Here is a 20,516-nt window from a genome sequence, read left to right as displayed (position 1 = left end):
ATTTGAATCTCCCTTCAAAGAATTGTCCAATTTAATGCCTCAGATAGACTTGTCTTAAAAAGAGAATACATAGAAAACCAAAAAAAGAAGCAAAACAAAAGCAGACAATGTGGGGGCACGTGCCTTCTGCCTCTCACGTGCCTCAGTATTGGTCAGATGAGTGGTAAGAAAATCAAACTATATGATATGTATCAGACTCACTCAATATATATATATATATATATAATATATACATATACTTGTATATGTATATATATATATTCATTTCCCCAAACTCACTCTCATTGGAACTCTTCATCAAACTGTGTTTCTCTGAGACAGTTTTTCTACAGAGTTATATGTATGCACTGTTCATCTGAGCTTTGATGATTATAAAATAGGGTTACCCTTTAATTAAACAAAGTGTTTCAGACTACAATAAAAAAAAATTATAAACTAGCATAGCATCAGAGAGAGAGAGAGAGAAAGAAGGAGATTCCTCTCTGAGATAATAAACTTGGTTTCTTTCTGCATCAAATGGGTGGTTTTTCTTATATATCTTCAGATCAAGCTTCTGCTGTTTCCAATACCACAAAGAGATTCATCATTTTATCATCACAAGATTCAGAACCAGTTTTGCAGCTTCACTTGGAGTTCTTCCTGCATCTGAATGCTGAAGAGGCCAATCTCATAGTGAAGCATTATTGAACTCTTTCTCTGAGGTAACTGCTACAACTTTCTTCACCTCTTCCTTCTGTTAATCATATCAGTGTTTTTTTAGTTCAATTTCACTGTTCTTCACTGCTGCATTTTTGTTTTATCTGCTACTTTGATTAGAGCTTCAAGTTCTTGAGCTCAAAACATACATGCAAACCTTGTTTGTGATGTTTTGAGTTGAAATCTGCTTGATAAAATTTGAAAGTAGATCTACATGCATCAATATACCTTGTATCTGCATTTTGGATCTTCACTGCATTGCTTTGCATGTGTAATTTAATTCCTCTATGTTCATCAATCTTGCTTCTTGACAATGAATCAATGATTAGAGTTTCAAGAAAGAGTTCTGGTTTTGGTTTTGGCTTAGGTTTGGGAGAGAATGGATTGCAACATGTGTTTGATTAAATACTACATTAATACTACTTATTATATATATTTAATATATGTGATGTGAGTGTAAAAGAGTATAATAATTTGTTGATTTTTATATATTTAATTTAATTAAAAGTCATAGATTTGTCATGATGTTTACTTATGGACTGTTTGAAAACTTTTTTTTCTCTCTATTATATTTTACTATTTAATTTAAATATTAAATAAATTTGTAAAACTTCTATTTAAATCTTATAAAACTGAAATTTTATCTTCAGAAAACATACACAAATAAAGTGGTGACATATGTTCTACATTCTGATAGAGTCTGTGTTTTTTGTGGTTTTGGGAAAATTTGATCATTTGGTTTTGTTTGAATAAATTTGTTGTGTCAAGAAATGGGGCCACTCAAAATTTCAAACACAACTTACATCATGGCACACTATTTCAAATAGAATATGCTTTTAGAATTATAAGAAATATAATATATATATATATATATATTTCATAAATTTAAATAAATCATGCATAAGTTAAGAAAAGAATTTGAAAAAATATATGTAAAACAATTTCTACAAATTAGTTTTATTTTCTTTTATCATTTTTTCTCTCTACAACTTCTTATCAAGAAAATGATGATCTAAACATGCTTTTACAAATTTAACATTTTTTTCGCACGATATTGTTCATTTCAATTAAATTAAGTAGAGTATTTACAATATGATTGGTTTTGATATGAGTTGTTTAAAAATAATTTGTGTTGTTTAACAAAAGTGCAGTTAAAATATTTTATATAGCATTTTTATATTAATACAAATTACATATATTTGATTTTTTATACATAAAGGTAATTTACAATCCAAAAATCAATAGAAAATAGTTTAAGCAACATTCTACCAAATTTTTGTTATAAAATATTAAATTTATATGAAATTTTAATTAAGACTCACAAGTTTAAGATAACTAATCTATTTAGGTAATTATGTATTGTAAATACTTTTAATTTATGGTAAAAGAACTGTGCTCAAGATGCTGTGTTGTTTAACATTTAGAAAGAGAGAGAGAATAGAGAGAGAAAAAAAATATAATAAATAATGTTATGATAAAAAGAAAGATAAAAAATAAAAATATTTATTATATATATATATATATAAACACACCCACTTGTGTAAACAATTATAACTTCTTCTGAAAGGGAAAATTATAACACTGTTGGTTTAGCAGCAGTGGGTAGCATGTCACACTCAACTTACTGTTATTGTCCAATATGTTACTTAATACAGTGTAGAATTTGGGCCAATGTTATTTTTTTATATATAAATATTTTTTTTTAATTCTTCTAAGTTTAATTTTTTTATTAATTTTAATTTAATAATTATTAAAATTATTAAAGGCCATTTCTATTATTCTGGTTGGTCAGATAACAATAGAACATACATTTAATCCTATTATATTAACAATTGTTTTAAAATGACAGAGTCAAAGTTTAATTATGTTTTAACTTCTAAAATTTGAAATAAATTCAATTTTTTATTAAAAAATACACTTCTATCTTTAATAAGAGATTTAGAGATTTTTTTTTATCAAAAACCATTTTCAATTTCTAAATAATAACTTTGAGCCATTGTAATATTAAAAGATTAAATTATTTTTTAATTTAAGGAACTAAAACTGGATTAATTTTGAATTTCAGAAATTAAAAACAGAAAAGTTGTTCTTAAATACATAAAAAATGTAAATCTTTAATTTAATTATAGTAGAATATTAGAATTAATATGGCTAGAATTATAGTAGATCTGTTCTCTCTTTCTCTATGGTTTATTTTTTTTAATTTTTAATTAATCATTATAATGAATAAATTAAATATAATTAATATTTAAAGTAATTTCTATTATTAATAAAAAAATTAAATTTATATCTAATTAATTAAAAGAAAAATTAAAATACACAACCTACACCTAATAACAATTATTAGCTTTAGAACATCTAAAGAAAAATCTTTGATAACTTATACTCATCAATGCTACCAAAAAGTAATGCAAAAGGGAACATTTTTCTTATTTAAAATATTTATTTTTTACATTAATTTTATTAAATATAGTATTAGTAAGGGTCATCACTTTGCTTTCTTATATGTTTATGATAATGTTCTAGATCAAGAATCCACGTGAATGAGAATCTTTGTGCCAGTTAAAGTGTTTTTGTCTTCTGAGAAACATACTCTTAATTTATGTACAAATCTCTTTCTTCTTCTTTTGTTAAATACATTTTTTTTTCACATAACATGATCCTTTGTTTCTTTCAAATACTTTATTTCCAAATTCAATTTTTGTATCACATATATGTCATATGTGTTGACTAGGGTTTCTTGTTTTCCCTTCTGATTTCAATCTCAAAGCAAAAAGAAATGAAGTGACCTTTCAAGAATTAGGCAATTGATGGGATTTTACCTTTTTCTCTGCCATTTCCATTCACACTAAGTTGCAATTGCTCATGAATAATTCAATTTTTTTTCTCACTTTCATATCATATGACTAAGAATAAAGTTTTTTATAATAATTTATTTAAATATAAAAAAAACTCTAATATTAAAAAATAATGATTCATTTGATGAAGATCTTATTATTATTATTTTTTTATCATCAAAGATCTTCTTATATATAACACATTTCATAATATACGATTTTATAGGTCGATTTTATAAAGTTGAATTCAGTTTAAATTTCACTACTTAATATAGTATTAGAGTCTATTCTAACGAGTGTGTGTTGGTCTTATTAAGTCATTTATTATCAGGTTGTTATTGGACCATCCATAATATGATATTAGAATTCTTTAGAGTTTATTCTAGGTCTTACCAGACCACTTACTATCGGGTTGTTATTATACTATCCATAACATATAGTCATACGTACGAATTAGTAGCCTCAACGTGAGGATAGTGTATTGAAGATCTTACACCAACTAAAGATTACGATGAATCTATCTTGATGAATAATTTATTATGTTTTATTATTAAAAAAAAAAAGTGGGCAGGAAAAAGGAGTCTGCACAGTGCATATAGACAAGAGTAGGAGTTCAAACTCAAACCAAAATAGGAATAAAGGATGAATTAATTGTTCTGTTTCATCACAATCACATAAAGTCTAACTTTTTTATTTTAGGTAAAACATGTTATGAGCACAGTGATTTTCCCACTTTACCCTTCTCAACTATTTCCCACATTCTTAAATAATTACAGTTTTAGGTATTTTAAAAATTTGATTAATTCTCTAGTTTTAAAAATGAGTTTTTTGTTTCTAATTTATTTATATTTATAGCAAATAAAAGAAATTATGCATTGAGAGAACGAAATTATTTTATTAAAATTATTTCAACAAGTGGTGTATTTATTATTGTGTTTCATCTGTGTAGAAAAAAAGTTTAAATATTGTAGTGTTGTAAGAGTAATCCACCATTGTTTTATCTCATAATCACTGTACCCTCATAGTTAAAAATTGATTCCATTTTCTTTCTGTACCTGCAATGGCTATAACAAGTGCATAACAGAGGTGAAGTTCCTTTTTTTTTAACCTAGAGCAAAAAGTTTCACTCACCACCATAAAGCTAAAGTTCTCATTTCATGCACTTTTTTTAGTTGTTTTAAAAAGAATATTCTTTACATTTTTATACAATAAATCTTTTTCATAAAATCTTTTTTTATAATGAATATTGAGTTTGGCTAATATTTTCAAGTAAAATCTCATGTTTGAATATTCTGTGTGAAAAAAAAAATTGTGTTGGTCTCACTGAGTTAACTTTGGAAGTAGTAGTTTTTACTCCATTTAATTGGATACATTAATTAAGGCACTTGAGTGGTGTTATAATATTCTGAATGGGAAAATGTGTATTGAATCAAGTGGTTTAGAAGATTTATAATTAACATTTTATACTATAAAAATGATTGTATTCTTAGAATAAAAAAATTTCTTTGAGTCAAAATTATCTTATATAAGTTTTAATTTTACTTCATTTTTCTTTATTTGATGATATCATCTAAAATATCTTTTCTTTAATTGGAGTCTTATTTTCAATAATATTTTTTTATTGGTGTTGATACCAAGCTCTAATGAAGAGTTTAAGAAAAAAAAGTGCTTTTTGATATTGATTTTAAGTAATGCTAATTAACTTTGTAAAGTGATTTTTTTTTTCTTCTACATTATTTGACACCACCACAAGAAGTAAATACCCATGTAGAAACTTTTAAAAAGTGTTCTAACTCTCATGCTCTATATAGATGAATTCTCCATTGACACTAAAATCTTGTGTTAGAAAATCTTCCTAGGAGTGGTCCTCTAACATTAATTATTGCAAATTAATAAAATTTGTCAAAAAAGTATTAAAGTGTATTTTCCTTTTAGGAAAATTTAATATCATATTAAATAATTTTTTTATCAATTATGCATATAGATGTTATCATTAATTTATATGTGCATTTATTATTTTATTTAATATTTATTTTAAATTTTATGTGATTGTAATTGTTTTATTATGAAAAAGAATAAAATGTGTTTTTTTTTTAAAAATATTAAAAGTGGTGAATGAGGGAAGTGTTGAAAGGAAGTGTGGAACAGAGATTGAGAGAAACACAAGTACCAAGTGAGTGTAACCTTAAACCAAGACCACTACTCAACTTCCCACCATCTCTGCATGTTTGACTAAATATGGCACTACCAACCTCTCCCTCTCATTTATCATTTCTTTCTATGGAATCAAATTACTTTTTTTTTTATCTATTTGTTACCTATAATACTAGAAAATTATTAAATAAAAAATAATTTTAGAGATAAAAACATAATTAGTAGTTATATATAGACTAAATTAGATATATTGATAAATTGTTTGATTTTATTTTTTATTTATCTTTTATTATATACCTTTAACTTTCATTTTATTTCTTCTTTATTATTGTTGTTCATCTACTCTATTTCTCTTTACTTTTCCAAATTTTCAAACTTTTCTCCTATAAACCTTCACAATATACTTTTTTTTATCATTGTTTCTATTTTGTATTTCATGTTTTCTCTCCTATTTCATCTTCTCATTTTTCATATTTACATATATATGCATATAATTTCATCATTCAAAAGTCAATTTTTCTTTATATTCTAGTAAGAGAAACATGTTACTGAGAGAATATTTAATTGAATATAATTTTTATAAGCATTTTTAGATGAAGAAAAAAATGAAATAATATTTTTGTATAGAGTTGAAATCTAAATCTTTTATAAAAATTAGCATGAGAAGGTTTCTACAAATTATAGCTTATTATAGTTTTTGAAAAAAAAAGGTATTTTATTTTATTTTATTTTCTTATTTTGCTTTTCTAAAATTGATAATGAAGACATTTTCCTAAGCACGCCCATATTAATAACTTTTAAGAGTTATGTTTGGCAGCAATGCATTTTTTTTATATTCTATACACTACTACTTAACTTTTAACAATAAAAAAATAAAATCAAAAGACAGCCTTATTAAATATGAACACGAACGAAATTTTTTTAATTGTTTTCTAATAATCCAATAAAAAACAATCAATATTAAAAAAAATGAATAAAAATTGTGCATCTGTTAACATTTATCATTTTGTTTGACCTGTTTTTATTAGAGTTTAATAATAACTATTTACAAACACTTTAAAAATTGTTGGTATAATTTTCAAGTAGTCGTATATATATATATGAGTGAGTGGATCACAGTGTCAAAGTGTATTCTATTTTAAATCACCAAATTAAATGAAACCACAGTGTTCATTAACAAATTCTACCAAGAACTTTTCATTTTTTTGGAAATTTAAGCAAATAATATATTAAATGCATGAAGAAGGTCAATGTAGCTAACTCATGTATGCAATTCGTACACACACACACACACATATATATATATATATATATATATATGAATAATGAGACAGAGAGAAGAAAGATGGTGATGGTAATACACTGAGAATAATACTATGAAGTATTGAGTGAGTGAGTGAGTTATTGGAGTAACACATAAAAGGGGTTTCTTGCATTGCATTGCAGGGAGAATAAGAATGAAGAAGAAGAAGAATGATGGTGTGGAGAAGAAGCCACGTGGCAGGTTCGTGGAGGAGGAAGGTGGTGGGGAAACGATCAAGTGTTCGGGGAAGCACTGTGGGTCATGCTGTGGCGGCTACGTAGCTGACTGTGTGGCAGTGTGCTGCTGTCCCTGTGCTGTTCTGCATTGCTGTGTTCTTGCTCTTGTCAAAGGCCCTTTTCTTGTGGGGAGAAAGTGTTTGAGGCTGGGAAAGAAGAAGAACAAGAATCAGAAGAAGAACAAGAAAAAGGGTCATCATGAATATGATGATGATGATGATGAAGTTGAAGTTGGTGTTGGTGGTGTTTCTGGTTCTGGTTCTGATGTTGTTGATGGCTTTGATGCAGAGAAAGTTTGGAGGGAGCTTTATCAGATAGGCCATTTGGATTTTGGGAGGGTTTCTTCATCACATGATGATTAGTTATTCATTAGCATTCACTCAAACACTTTCTGGGGTGACTCAAATCCACACTCATCAAAGATTGCTCTTGCTCATATATATCATCTGGTAAAAATTTCAGTTTTAGGATGATTTTGGATTAAACATATAATTTCCATCTTTTTATATATATAAATATCAAAAAAATTGTTTTTAGTCTCTCAAAATATCATATTGTCATCTCTCAAAACATGTTAGGTGTTTTTTTTTCTTGTTTTTCACAAAAAAAGTGTACCTCTTTTTAGTTCATCATTTATAAAATAAGGATTTATAGATCATGTGAAAAGGAGCTACAAGAGTTGGAAGAGATGATTTTGTTTTGAAGAACTAAAAGTGAATATTGTTGTTTCATGTCTCTAAAGGAAACTAAAAGGTTGTTTTTGCCCTAATTCTTGGGAGGTTGAAAATGTTGAAAAATGTTTTTTTTATCCATAAAGAATTAAAACAATTAAAAGAAACACCTTTTAGAAATGTTTCAATCCTGCATATTACATCTACTGATGAATATATGGGTAACCTGATAAACCAAACACCATTTCTACTACATTTTTTGATTTGCAATATTTGATAATGTACATGTCTCCCACCACAGCTCCTTGATTCAATATCACACTGAGTGAATTATTAGGGATTGTATTGAAGACAGGTCCCTTTAACTTTGATCCGTGACCTTTGTCTATACATTGTTGTCTTGGTTTTGTGCATGGGATCTTTAGAGCAAAAGGGCGATGTAACATTTTGTAAGTAGTACAATTAGGTCTTTTTGACACATTTGTTTTGCAGTCTAATTGAGATTGTGTTTGAGATGAGATCCAATCAAATTTGGAGTTAGACTGTCAAGTCAACTGTTGCATGTTCCATGTGCTAGGACAACTTAGAGGTTATATATTTACTCTTTCTGCTAGTTTAACCTTCTCTATTCACTCATTGCAAAAAATTTGACATATTTTTTCTCTCATGCTATTCTTTATCTATAAATGGTAGTAGTGTTTGCATTCTAATATACCCTTTTTAGTGCATGTTTAGATAAGATTTGTAAACTTAACTTTGTGTTTTTTTTTAATCAGAAGAAAGAGTAAATAAATATGAACTATTTCAGGATGATCCAACTCTTATACACAACTAAAGAAAACAAAAGAAAAAAAACATAATCTTCTCCTAACAATACAATAAATCTAGTATAGTGTTTTAAAAAAAAAATTTATCAACTTAACTTTGTGTTAAATCTAGTATAGTTTTTTTTATCAACAAGTAAAAAATTAATAAATAAAAGTATTTTAGATATACTCCAACTCTATTATATATGTGATTTGTCATTATACCAAAAAAACAACTACTTACACTTAATTAAATTTGTAAAAGCAACCCAAATCTTGATTTTACATAACTTTGTATAAAAAAAATTTCAAAATAACCAAACTTGGTGTGAAGAGACTTGAAGTTAGAGTTTGAAACACCCAAAAGGAATTCCAAATCTCATTGTTTTAGCATGAATTTGTATTGATTGAAGATGTGGGAGAGAGGGTGTGTGGTTATGGAAACTTTGTTCTCAATGATTTGAGAAAAGTTAATACTAAAAAAATGAAATTATGGAATGAGAAGAGAGATGGATATAGGGACAAGAAGTGAAGAAATGAGAAGAGTAAAGTGAGATTCATTTATTTTTGGTCTTGAGAAAGTTAATTTGGAAGGAGAAAGGGATTCTGTAGCTGTCTCTTACTGAGAAGATGACACAGTAATGCATTAAATTATTGGGGGCAACATAGTAAAAAAGAGTAAGAAAATAAGGTAATGTACTGGCATGTTTTTTGAAGAGGGCATGTCCAGCACTCAAAATGGAAATTAGGATGTCCCAGATTTTGAGTCAAGGAGGCACCTTGTCAAAGACAAGTGATGTACAAGTCAGAACAATGTTTGGTCCTTAACAACACAACCCTAAACTTATGTTCTCTATTGGCCCCATGCCACATCCTCCATTCTCCTCCACTTGTTCTTTCACACTCTACAATAATGTCAAGAACAAGAAAAATTGTATTTGAACAACCCTAAATTTTAACAAAAAAATATATAACAAAGTGTAAAGAAAAATGTTTCTATGACAACTGCAAATTGAAAGACACCAGTTTACAACTGTGATTTGACCAATACAATTTCAAAATTGCTTCATTTCAGCAAAAAGTTGTTTCTCTTTCCAATTGTAATCTGGTGCATGGTTGTCAATGTATCAACACTCCATAGTAAAATTGTAATTAAATAAGAGGGGTGATATATGGATGCTCCACTATATAACTTCTAATTGGTGATATAAGAAAAAGGTAATTTTGTCATTTCAAACCAAAATTGAAATTTTAGACAAAGAAAGAGGATTGTATAGTGAGGTAAAGTTGTCTAAAATAATGTGAAAATTATTAAAATAATAGTATTAGAAGTTATAGGATGGGTGTAGAAAAAAATGGATTGTTAATTATTTCGATATACCCACTAATCTCACATTGCTAAGGAGTCAGGGTAAAGATATTTTATATATAGTTTCTACTCGTAACCCAACAAAATACTTTTTTTAAGGAGAAAAAGAGTTGCAAGCTACAAAACGACCAATATATCATGGGTTCATCGTGAATGTTATATAATAACAATGTTTTTACTTGTTTTCAAAGTTTTACCACAATAATCTTTCTTCAACTCATCCTAATTTTATCAAATTCTTATAGATAGTTTCAAAAGTGTTTTTTTCCTTTTTAAAAAAAAGCACTCTAATATTTGTTTGGTATCAAACTCAGCTTTGAAGTGAAAATGATGACACCATATTTAAAAGAACCCTATTAAAAGAACATGAACCCTAGTTTGTAGTACAATTTCAAATATAAATACTTCAAGTTCAGCTCTATTGTCCATTGGATTCCTTTCAACATAGTTTGCAGTACAATGATCTCTCCAACATTTTCTCACAGAAAAGTTGTTAATTATTTAATTCTTAAAAGTATACCTAATTTTAGTAATTAAAGTAAGAACAATAGGTATATACTTTTATCAAACCTATCAATAAAATAATCATTTTTTTGTAATTTTTACTTTATATAGTATGATAATCAACTTATTAAAATTTTATAATTATCAAATGATCATCAAATTTTCCTTTTATCTAATTCATAAAAATATATGGTTATATTAATTTTGGTCATTAATCAATAAATGCTAGTTTTATAGGAAAAGTCTTTTCTTAGATGTGTGTATAAATAGTTTAAGTAATAAGAATAAAGTTTAACTATATTAATACAAACTTTACATTTTACATGACTATAAATTATTTTAGATACAATTTTCAAAATAAGTATTATAAACTCGTCGTTTATTGTATATAATACAATGATTATATGATAATATAAACAATAGTGCTTTAATTAAATTCTTACAATTATTAATTTCACTCTTATACGCAAAGTATTGTGTTATTATAATACAACATGCATCATCAAACTATGTTACGTGGATATGCTCAACGACGGTTTACGTAAACGTGTTAAACTTTTTTTTCGTCAAAGAAAATATTTTAAATATTTACGTTGAATATGTTATTTTTCTTTCAAATATTTATCAATTAAAACTATAAATAATTTATAAAAAAAATAACTATTAATAAATAGTTATATTACTTCATTTAAGTTTTAAAAATTAAAAGGAGATATTTTAGTAAAAAATATGTAAAATTTATTTACCTCTAAGTTTTGTCCTTTTAACTCTTGCATGTGATTTTGTGAACCTTGTCGTTTTGCTCTGTTCTCGACGTTTCGGGCCCCGGCCCAGGAATAAAAGAAAGGACAGCAGAACTCGTGGCCCAGGGCCCAGGGCCCACTATCATTCACACAAGAAAACGACGCACCGGGTTTGAAGTAGGGGTCCACGCGCAGTTTAGCAAACTCAGATGGAAATTGACTACCCTGCGCAGGGATGGTTAATGACGCTGGAGCCTCAGCGGTCGTTCAATATAAGCGCGAGGTCAAAGTAGAAGAAGAGAGCGAAGCGAGTTGACTCAGCGATGGGTGACGAGATGACTCGGGTGATGGTGGCGGTGAACGAGTCGAACATGAAGGGTTACCCTCACCCTTCGATCAGCAGCAGAGGAGCTTTTGAATGGACCATCAACAAGATTGTTCGGAGCAACGTTTCTGCTTTCAACCTTTTCTTTCTTCACGTTCAAGTTCCTGATGAAGATGGTTCTCTCTCTCACTCTCTCTTTTTTTTTTAATTGTTCTTTGCTGATTGTGTGAAGATTGTTATGTTAGTGGTGGTTCGTTTTAATTGATTCCTAGTATTGGTGAAATTGAACCTTTGCTAATTTGATTTTGAGTGTGATTGATTTTTGAGTGTTTGATTGTTTTAATTTTAAGTTAGTAGTAAAACTCAATATAAAGTCCTTATTTGAATGTGAAAGTTACTTAAAAGTGTTTTTAACTAAAAATCAATTCTTCAACTTTGAACCAGTCATGTGAAAATTTAGTTAAAATCATTCTAGTTGTAGTTTTAGTGTATGTTTGGATAAAGATTTGTAAACGTTAGTCTGGGTGAAACTTGAGTGTCCAAAAAGTAACTCAAGTCTTCTGAGAAACTGAGTTTCCAACAACAAAATTAATGTGTAATGGGATTTTTTAGGGAAATCGAGCATGTTATGAAATTTAGTCATTGTCAAAGACGTTGGAAACTCTGAACCAGTTTTGAAAAGATGTTGTGAAATTTAATTTACTGTCCAAATTGAGTTTGGCTCAACAGAAAACCAAAGATGGCCTTAATGTGAGTCTGGGTCCATCTGATGTGAATTCAAATATCAATGAGTACAAGATTGGTGAAATTTGTTAGTTCAGTAGATGTTTAGTTACCACCATGTTGGCACAAGGTTGTTTTAGTTTGACCAGTGGTTTCAAAGTGGAGTGTTGAGTATGTGAGGGTTGGATGTAGGCATGTTAATTATTCAGAAAAAGAAAGCATAATCGTTCTACCCGACTTGAGCGTGATTATTTCTTGTGCGGGATATATTAAGAGGGAAGATGTTAATTCATCAAATTGTTGATTTTTAGTTCTGATAAATTTTTTATGTGTGATATGCAAAAGAAAAGGGAAATAGATGTTAATTCATCAAATTTTGCTTTTTAGTTCAAATTTTGTGTGTGATGTGAAAAGAAAAAAGAGTGTGCCCTTATTTTACTGAGTATAGATTGAGTTTGAGAACGTTGTGATAATAATTGGTGGTGATGTTTTGGGATTTGTTTGATCCTTTTTGTTTGAATTTGCAGCTAATGAAGTGAGGCATTTATGTTTTGTTGTACTAGGAGAAGTGAAAGGAGCGTGTAATCTGATGGTGGTGCTGTTTTTGTTCTCTTTTTTTGCTAGGTTTTGATGAGACAGACAGTATTTATGCATCACCTGAAGATTTTAGGAACTTGAAGCAGAGAGACAGAATTAGAGGGGTTCATCTGCTGGAATACTTTGTCAGTAGGTGTCATGAAATTGGGGTAATGGTTTTTCTATTGAACTCCCGCATGCTCTAGTCCTTGTCTTCTTTCTTAAGATTAAATGTTAGGTGAAATTGATTTTAAATTATCACTGTAAAATATGTTTAGGCAAGCATCCAATAATGAATATCGATGACCTAAATGATCAAATCTGATTTGATATTACGCAAATTTATTTTATTCAGTGACTGTGTGTATTGTATGATAAAGAATAAACTATCAATTTTGTCTTTGAATTATTACTCTTTTTCTTCAGTAATTGCTATGGTATTAAAATTATTTAAGTAATCCCTAAAGCACTGAATGTTGTTCATCACTTTAGTCCCTTAGTCAATGTATTTTAGGGATTAACAACCAATACTTAGCATGATTTTTAGTACTTTTATTATGACTTGAATTTATTTTACTTTAGGGATAATTTATGAAAGAGATTACAAACTTCAGGGATGAAATTGATTATTTACTAGATCTATTTATAATACTCTTCTCCGCAAGCTAAATGCTGATGTATTTATAGGTGGTCTGCCAAGCATGGATAATGCAGGGTGATCCCAAAGAAGTAATATGTCATGAAGTGAAACGACTAAGTCCAGATCTTCTGGTTGTGGGTAGCCGAGGTCTTGGCCCTTTTCAAAAGTATGTCCCAATTGCTTAATTTCTTAGAATTATTGAGATTTTAAGTGCATTAAAGTTCCTAGAATTTAATTTATTTTGAGATGTGTTGTTGAGGAATTGTGTTTAACGTTTTCTGCAGGGTTTTTGTTGGCACTGTGAGTGAATTTTGTTGGAAGCATGCTGAATGCCCTGTGATTACTATCAAACGCAAAGCTGATGAAACCCCCCAGGACCCTGTTGATGACTGATATTTTGTGATGCACCAGACATTGAAGATAGATTACCTATGCGTATTTGGTTAAAAATTAAAAAAAAAATGAATATCAATCAAGATTAGTAGTGGAGATTTTTAATGTTGGAACAACAGCAGAAAATCCAACTTTCGGTGCTTCTTTGCCTTTGTTCCTTTTACCTTCTATATGTTCATAAGTGTTTGTAATTCTGTAAGATGCTGTTATATTGCTGTTCAATGTGTTGCAGGCATTGTTTTACCAAAGCCATATTCTATTTCTTCAATGGATGGTGTTAAAGTAAATATCGCACTTCACGTGTCATAAAAAGTTTTGACTTCTTAATATTGTTAAATATGACGATAACAGGTTAACAATCTGATGAAAATTTTGCATCAGAACATTCCAAGCTTCTGTAAATTGGCAACACACTTCATAGAAAGTGTGGAACCATAGATATTATTTAAAACGAAAATAATGATGGAATAGAATAACATTTTTATGAGAAAAAGCTGTTTGAATATTACTACCATGACAATGAAAAGTCTAATGATGTCGATGTCCATAAAATTAATACCAAATGCCATGACCCGCATCAAACGATACCAACTAACTTTATGTCAAATAATGCCAGGCCAAGGTCAACCAAAAAGGGCATCAGACAACGACAAAACCAAAAAGAAGGGCATATTGTCACAAAACCTACCCTAATCATTGCTAAATAATGACTAAAACAGAGAAGCTTCAACCATTTGGTTGACATCCTCCAGAAGAGCCTTCACCTCCCTCTGCAGTTCAGCCATCAAATCGGGAGATTTGTCACCTGATGCTTCAAGTATCAAAGTCAGACCTTGAAGCTTCTTCTGGATAAAGATCAATCTTGATGCTTCACCACCCTGTGAGACTGAAACCGATGGTGATGTAGCTGCTACCAAAGGTTTGTTCTTTGATCTTTCACCATGCTCTTCAGACTTTGATCCCTCAGAGTGATACTGGAGCTGAAAAGTGGCATCAGCAGATCCAAAAGGGTTATTGTTTTTAGAATGGTTCAATGCATTTTCAGCATCAGAAGTTCTCAGGAAGGACACTCTAGCTGTGTAGTTATTGTTGAACACATCTGTTTCTGCTTCATTCAGAGCTCCAAACTTACTATACACTGAGATAAGCTCAGATCTTGAAGGCGTGGATGTTCCTTGCCAAAATGAAACAACAAGAACCGCACCTTGAGCATTTTCATCACCCCCCTTCTTACCTGAAGCAGTTTCCTTTCTTTTCTTCTTTGACCCAGAATTTTGTTTCTGTGATGATATTTGAGCATCTTTCAACATTCCATCTTCTTCCTCAGATTCTGGCCTCTTTCTTTTCCTTCCAGGCTGATTCTTCTCGTATAGATCGCGTAACGATCCTTCAGAATATAATGAACTTCTAAAGGCAAAAGTGAAGTCAACAAATTGATCAAGGGAAGTGCCTTCCCTGCGAATTTGTGGACTAATAGCTGCATTAAGGACTTGGAACAGAACTTCCTCCACAGGAGCCTGGATTTTCTTTGGATCAATAACCTTTTTCCCATCATCTTCCTCGGTTTGGTAATTTGAGCTATCAAAAAGCCTACCCATATAAACTGGAGGATATTGCAGAACAGCAGCCACTGAGCTTGTATGTGATGCTTTAACTTTTCTGGATACTTCAAGGGATTCTGCTTCAATACTTTCCTCCCTTTGTCCCCTGATTGGAGTAGTGAAAGGAGGGGACAAGTACTTACTTTTCTTCCTTTCTCTAGACAAACTACCCTTCCTCCCTTCATCCAAAACTTCTTTCTTCTCCTTTGACTGCAACCATGAGCCAATGCTGCCACTGTTTTCCTCGGCACAATGTTCAGCACTTGACACATCTTCATCAGTGTCCAGAAGCAACTCTTTTTTCTTTTGAACAGGTTTAGATCTCACACCAGCCTCACTACCTTTTCTCTTCCTTCTACCATTTGAGCCAGTTGCCTCCACCTCCCTACTTGCTGTATGAACATCTTTGTCCTCCCTCATAATTTCAGCAATGCTTTTCTGCTTTCTAACATGGTTTGATATGTTCCCTGGGAGCCCTGGAGAATGACCCAGTTCATCAAATGGTCCTTGGGTCGGGGCTTCCACAGTACTTCTACTGTTCTCTACAGCAACTGTTTCATCCGTTAGACTATCTTCACCTCCAGGAGCCAACTGGGTATCCATAAAATTAGGTAATTTATGCCCTTTTGACAGATAATATGCCGCAAGTCGAGCCTTTAAGATCTCCAGCTCCATAATACTACTACCACTATCAACAATTCGCGCAATTTGATTCATATGAGAAAGTAATTCTACTGGCTCAAATTGACTGTATAAAAGTCTCTCTATGCCAGTTTCTGGCACAAGAACTCCTTCCTTGATTCCAGAATTTTTCCCCAACAGGAGAGTAGATTCAGAACCTGTTTTCTTGTCAAGAACTAAACGACTCAGCTTCATAGACAGAAGCCTTCCGACCTCTCTTGCAGCATCTTGCACAGCATTGACAAAATCAATGCAGCTACTCTGTTTAAGCATATCATCAAAGTTATCCTCAAAAGACTTTAACTGCGATGGATGACACCACGCAAAGGCTCCATGCCCAAAGTAGGCAACCAGAAGTCTGTTCTTTTGTTTCAGCTTCAATGCAACGTCAGATGCATCAGATGGGTCATAAATCCGGCCGGGCCACCAAAGTTGACTCTCGCCTTGACCCCAAACAAAATCACCAACAGAGAAACCATACCCTTCATCACTCAAGTCCTCCACTTCCACATCCATCTTCTCACTTGTCTCTGCACTTGGAACTTCTATAGTCACAATGTTGCCAGAACAATCTTTGTCTTTTTCTACCTCTTCACTTCCTCCCCCATCTTTTGTTTCCTCAACACCAACCACTTCTGAACCATCCACACTCAAAACAGACGCATCTGCTAGTCTATTCTCAGAAGTAATAGTCACAATGTTCCCACCACATTCTTCGTTCTTTCCTCTGTATTCACATTCCTCCTCCGCTATTTTGTCATACGCACCAGGACCTACTAAACTATCCACACCAAAATCAGTAGCTTCCGCAACTTTACTCTGAGAAGCAAGAGTCACAATGTTCCCATCACAGTCTTCACCTGCTGTATCTTCCCCACCAACATTTATCAAACTATCCACACCCAAAGCAGCGGCTTCTGCAACTTTACTCTCAGAAGCAACAGCAACAATGTCTGCATCACACTCTTCATCCTTGCCTTCCTCTTGGTGTATACCCTCTTCTTTTCTGTCTTGCCCTCCAATTCCTGCAAAACTATCCAGACTCAAAACAGCAGTTTCTGCTACTCTACTGTCAGAAGTAATAGTCACAACATTCCCATCACGGTCTTCCCCTCCACCTTCCTCCTCACTGATATCCTCTTCTCTTCTTTCTTCCCTGCCAAGAGTATCCACGCTCGAAACAGCAGCTTCTGCTATCCTACTCGCAGAAGTAATGGTCACAACATTCCCATCACAGTTTTCATCTCCAACTTCCTCTTCATTGATATCTTCTTCTCTTCCATCTTCCTTGCCAACTCCTACCGACCTATCCGCAATCAAAACAGAAGCTTCAGCTGGCCTACTGTCAGAAGTAATAGTCACATCATTTCCATCACAGTCTTCATCTTTACCTCCCTCTTCACTTCTGCCTTGCCCATCAACCCCAACCACAATGTGCCCATCAGGATCTTTATCTTCCTCTTCCCTCATATCCTCTTCTCTTCTGTCATAACCATCACAGTCTTCTCTTTCCTTCCCATCTATTGTGTGTTCAGAACCAACCCCTACCAAACTATCCCCATTCAAAACAGAAACTTCTGCTACTTTACTCTCCGAAGCAATAGTGACATTATCGGCATCACAATCTTCATATTTTTCTTCCTCGCTGCTCCTGTCTCCATCACTTCCATGTTCTCCACCATCCCCTACCGATCCATCCAAACTCAAAACAGCAACTTCTGCTACTTTACTCTCCGAAGCAACAGTGACATTATCGGCAACACAATCTTCATATTTTTCTTCCTCGCTGCTCCTGCCTCCATCACTACCATGTTCTCCACCATCCCCTACCGATCCATCCAAACTCAAAACAGCAGCCTCTTCCATCTCAGAAGCAAACATATAGTCCATCTTCTCAGATGCATAATCATAGTCTAGCTTTTCAGCTCCATCACTAGAAAACACCGTGCTCATATCACTTTCTTGCATTCCTAACCAAGAGGACATCCCATTCACCTCAGAATCAGTCAAAACTTGACAATCATTTCCACTCACAACTGAAACCTTGGCCTCCAAGACATTACTGTTATTAACAACCCCGTCATCACCCAAACCTCGGTTTTCAATGCCAGAAAACCCATCCTCATTAACAGCAACCCCACCACACCCCTCCTCACTTCCCAAACCCCCAACAACTTCCCTAAGCTCCTTCCCCTGCTCCGAACCTCGAACCACGCTCTCGCTTTCTGGCATAGGAGATGATCCTTGTGCCATGCTGTCGCTTTCATCGGCGCCCATTTGAAAAAGATCAAATTTTTCTCGACAAAAATCAACCTACTCTGATAAAAAGAACACCAAAAGACATGTTAAAAAAACAAACACAATCATCACTGTCCACATTTCTACACACTCACATTTCTAGGGCTTTAGGTTACACGAAATGAAAGAATGAAAATAACTCAAAATGGGGATTCAGAACATAGAAGCAAGAACAACACCCACTAAAGGAAAACAACAATAAATTATTACCAAACAACAAAAGGAAAAGACAAACAAAAAAAACAGTAAAACCTTTAGTATAGTATTTTTTTTATATGATCAAAAGAAGGGATAATAAATATAAAGAGACGAGAATACCTGAAGAATGAAAAGGGTAGTTTAGTTAGTGTAGCATGCTTTTTACCTCTGCCCTCAACCAGAAAGAATCCTCAATACCCCGTATTGACCTGAGAAAGAAGAATGAAATTGTGGGGTATTATAAATTGAAAAAATACATATATAAATATTGAAACTTTATCCTTTAACAAATAGAAATAACCAAAGTAATTGAAAAAAGTACTGGTACTGCAATGAAAGCTACATTATTAAGTAGAGTGAGAGAGAAAGTGTAGAGAGGGAAATTTTCTAGTTATGGAATGTGTTTGAAAATATCGAGGATTCTCGAGATGGTGACAGGCTAAGTTCATTGGCATTTTTTCTTCTTTCTTTCTTGGTACTGTTGATTTTCATTATTGCTGCACAAGACTCAACGAAATATTACAGCATGAGTGAGGGATCAAATTGTATTTCTCACAGAACCAGAATGATATTTTAACATTTCATGTTGTGTTGAGAGAGAGAGAGAAAGAGAGAAAGAAAGAGAGAGAGTACATAACCAAACACTACACGCTTTATTTTCACGCCATCTTTGTCCTCACACAAAGGGAATGTGAAAAAATAGTTGTTTTGTAAGATGAAATTTGTTTTCTGGTTTTTATTTTACTAAAACTTGTTTCATGTTTTGTCTTTTTAAAAGATTTATTTTGTGTTTTTAATATTCTTAATCTCAGTGTTTTCCTCACTAAACAGAGATCTTTTTTATAAGTTTAAGAAGAAAATGATTTTAAAGTATAAATAAATTTGCATTTAAACTATTAAGGTAAATAGTTTTTTCTTAAAAAGTAAATTTAAATAAATTTTACTGTGAAATATAAATTTAAATAAAAAATTAACCTTCTTAAAAATAATTTTGATTTCATAAATTTAAAGTTATAAGGTTATATTCTAAACAATTTACAATTATTATTGTTTCTCTTGAAACAAAAATAGAAACATTCAGATGAAAATCACTAGTAATTAAAATCACTACTAATAAGTAATTATGTGTATCTTTCAATATTAAAATGCTAGTACTAATTAACTACATATATATTAAAGGTACTAATTATTTTGTCATTCTATTCAAGATCGTTTAAAGATAAATTAATGAAGAATATGGATCATATTCTTATTAAGTTGTTTTATTGATGAAAATAAGGTGGTGCAAGCATGAGTATTTACCCTTTACCTGTGTTGTCTGAAAAAGTGTTTGTGAGATTTTTTATACTATTCATAGATATATGTAGAACTTTAAAATATAAATTCGGAAAACAGATCATTTTAATGTATATTTAAAATAAAACTATATAAATAAATATTAATAGAAATAAACTTAGTCTTTTTTAAAACTAAATTTAAATGAGTTGTACTATGAGTTTTTTAAAAAATACAAACAACTTCAATTTCATAAATCTAAATAAAAAATATTAATATATAAAATTAAATTATAAATAATTCAATTATTAATATTTCTTTCAATAATAAAATTCTCTTTTGTCACTTAAGTTTTTAAAAAAAATACTTAAATAATAATTAGAAGATATTATGACAAGTATGTAATTAAAATATTCATACACATTATCCGTCAATATTTTATTAAAGATATTTATTTAGTATTTGTTGTAGATTTTATCTATAAATA

General features: G+C 31.0%; 3 protein-coding genes across 4 annotated transcripts; 2 read left to right on the top strand and 1 right to left on the bottom strand.

The window, feature by feature from the left end:
* The first annotated feature begins 283 nt into the window (after positions 1–283).
* Positions 284–7,773, top strand: LOC137836780 (uncharacterized). The gene is made up of 2 exons (XM_068645506.1): positions 284–701; positions 7,134–7,773. The coding sequence occupies exon 2, from the start codon at positions 7,145–7,147 to the stop codon at positions 7,586–7,588; it is 444 nt and encodes a 147-aa protein (XP_068501607.1). The 5' UTR covers positions 284–701; positions 7,134–7,144; the 3' UTR covers positions 7,589–7,773.
* A 3,671-nt stretch (positions 7,774–11,444) lies between these two features.
* Positions 11,445–14,244, top strand: LOC137836785 (universal stress protein A-like protein). The gene is made up of 4 exons (XM_068645516.1): positions 11,445–11,820; positions 12,992–13,113; positions 13,631–13,749; positions 13,868–14,244. Exons 1-4 carry the CDS (start codon positions 11,643–11,645, stop codon positions 13,974–13,976), a joined length of 528 nt encoding a protein of 175 aa, XP_068501617.1. The 5' UTR covers positions 11,445–11,642; the 3' UTR covers positions 13,977–14,244.
* A 210-nt stretch (positions 14,245–14,454) lies between these two features.
* LOC137836784 (PWWP domain-containing protein 3-like) lies at positions 14,455–19,244 on the bottom strand. 2 transcript variants are annotated; one of them, XM_068645515.1, is made up of 3 exons: positions 19,098–19,244; positions 18,875–18,963; positions 14,455–18,576 (listed from the first exon to the last, which is right to left on the bottom strand). In XM_068645515.1, exon 3 carries the CDS (start codon positions 18,533–18,535, stop codon positions 14,687–14,689), a length of 3,849 nt encoding a protein of 1,282 aa, XP_068501616.1. In that variant the 5' UTR covers positions 18,536–18,576; positions 18,875–18,963; positions 19,098–19,244; the 3' UTR covers positions 14,455–14,686. The 2 variants fall into 2 exon arrangements, with proteins under 2 accessions (XP_068501616.1, XP_068501615.1); XM_068645514.1 differs by lacking the exon at positions 19,098–19,244 and having other exon boundaries at positions 18,875–19,016.
* Between the last annotated feature and the right edge of the window lie 1,272 nt (positions 19,245–20,516).

This window comes from Phaseolus vulgaris, chromosome 4, assembly GCF_000499845.2.
Source record: "Phaseolus vulgaris cultivar G19833 chromosome 4, P. vulgaris v2.0, whole genome shotgun sequence".
Taxonomy (NCBI): domain Eukaryota; kingdom Viridiplantae; phylum Streptophyta; class Magnoliopsida; order Fabales; family Fabaceae; genus Phaseolus; species Phaseolus vulgaris.
This window is presented reverse-complemented; position numbering and strand designations above follow the sequence as displayed.

Coding starts and splice junctions, on each gene's coding strand:
- LOC137836780 (XM_068645506.1), top strand. CDS start 7,145: ATGAAGAAGAAGAAGAATGATGGTGTGGAGAAGAAGCCACGTGGCAGG.
- LOC137836785 (XM_068645516.1), top strand. CDS start 11,643: ATGGGTGACGAGATGACTCGGGTGATGGTGGCGGTGAACGAGTCGAAC. Junction 11,821..12,991: donor TCAAGTTCCTGATGAAGATG/GTTCTCTCTCTC, acceptor TTTTTTTGCTAG/GTTTTGATGAGACAGACAGT. Junction 13,114..13,630: donor GTAGGTGTCATGAAATTGGG/GTAATGGTTTTT, acceptor ATGTATTTATAG/GTGGTCTGCCAAGCATGGAT.
- LOC137836784 (XM_068645515.1), bottom strand. CDS start 18,535: ATGGGCGCCGATGAAAGCGACAGCATGGCACAAGGATCATCTCCTATG.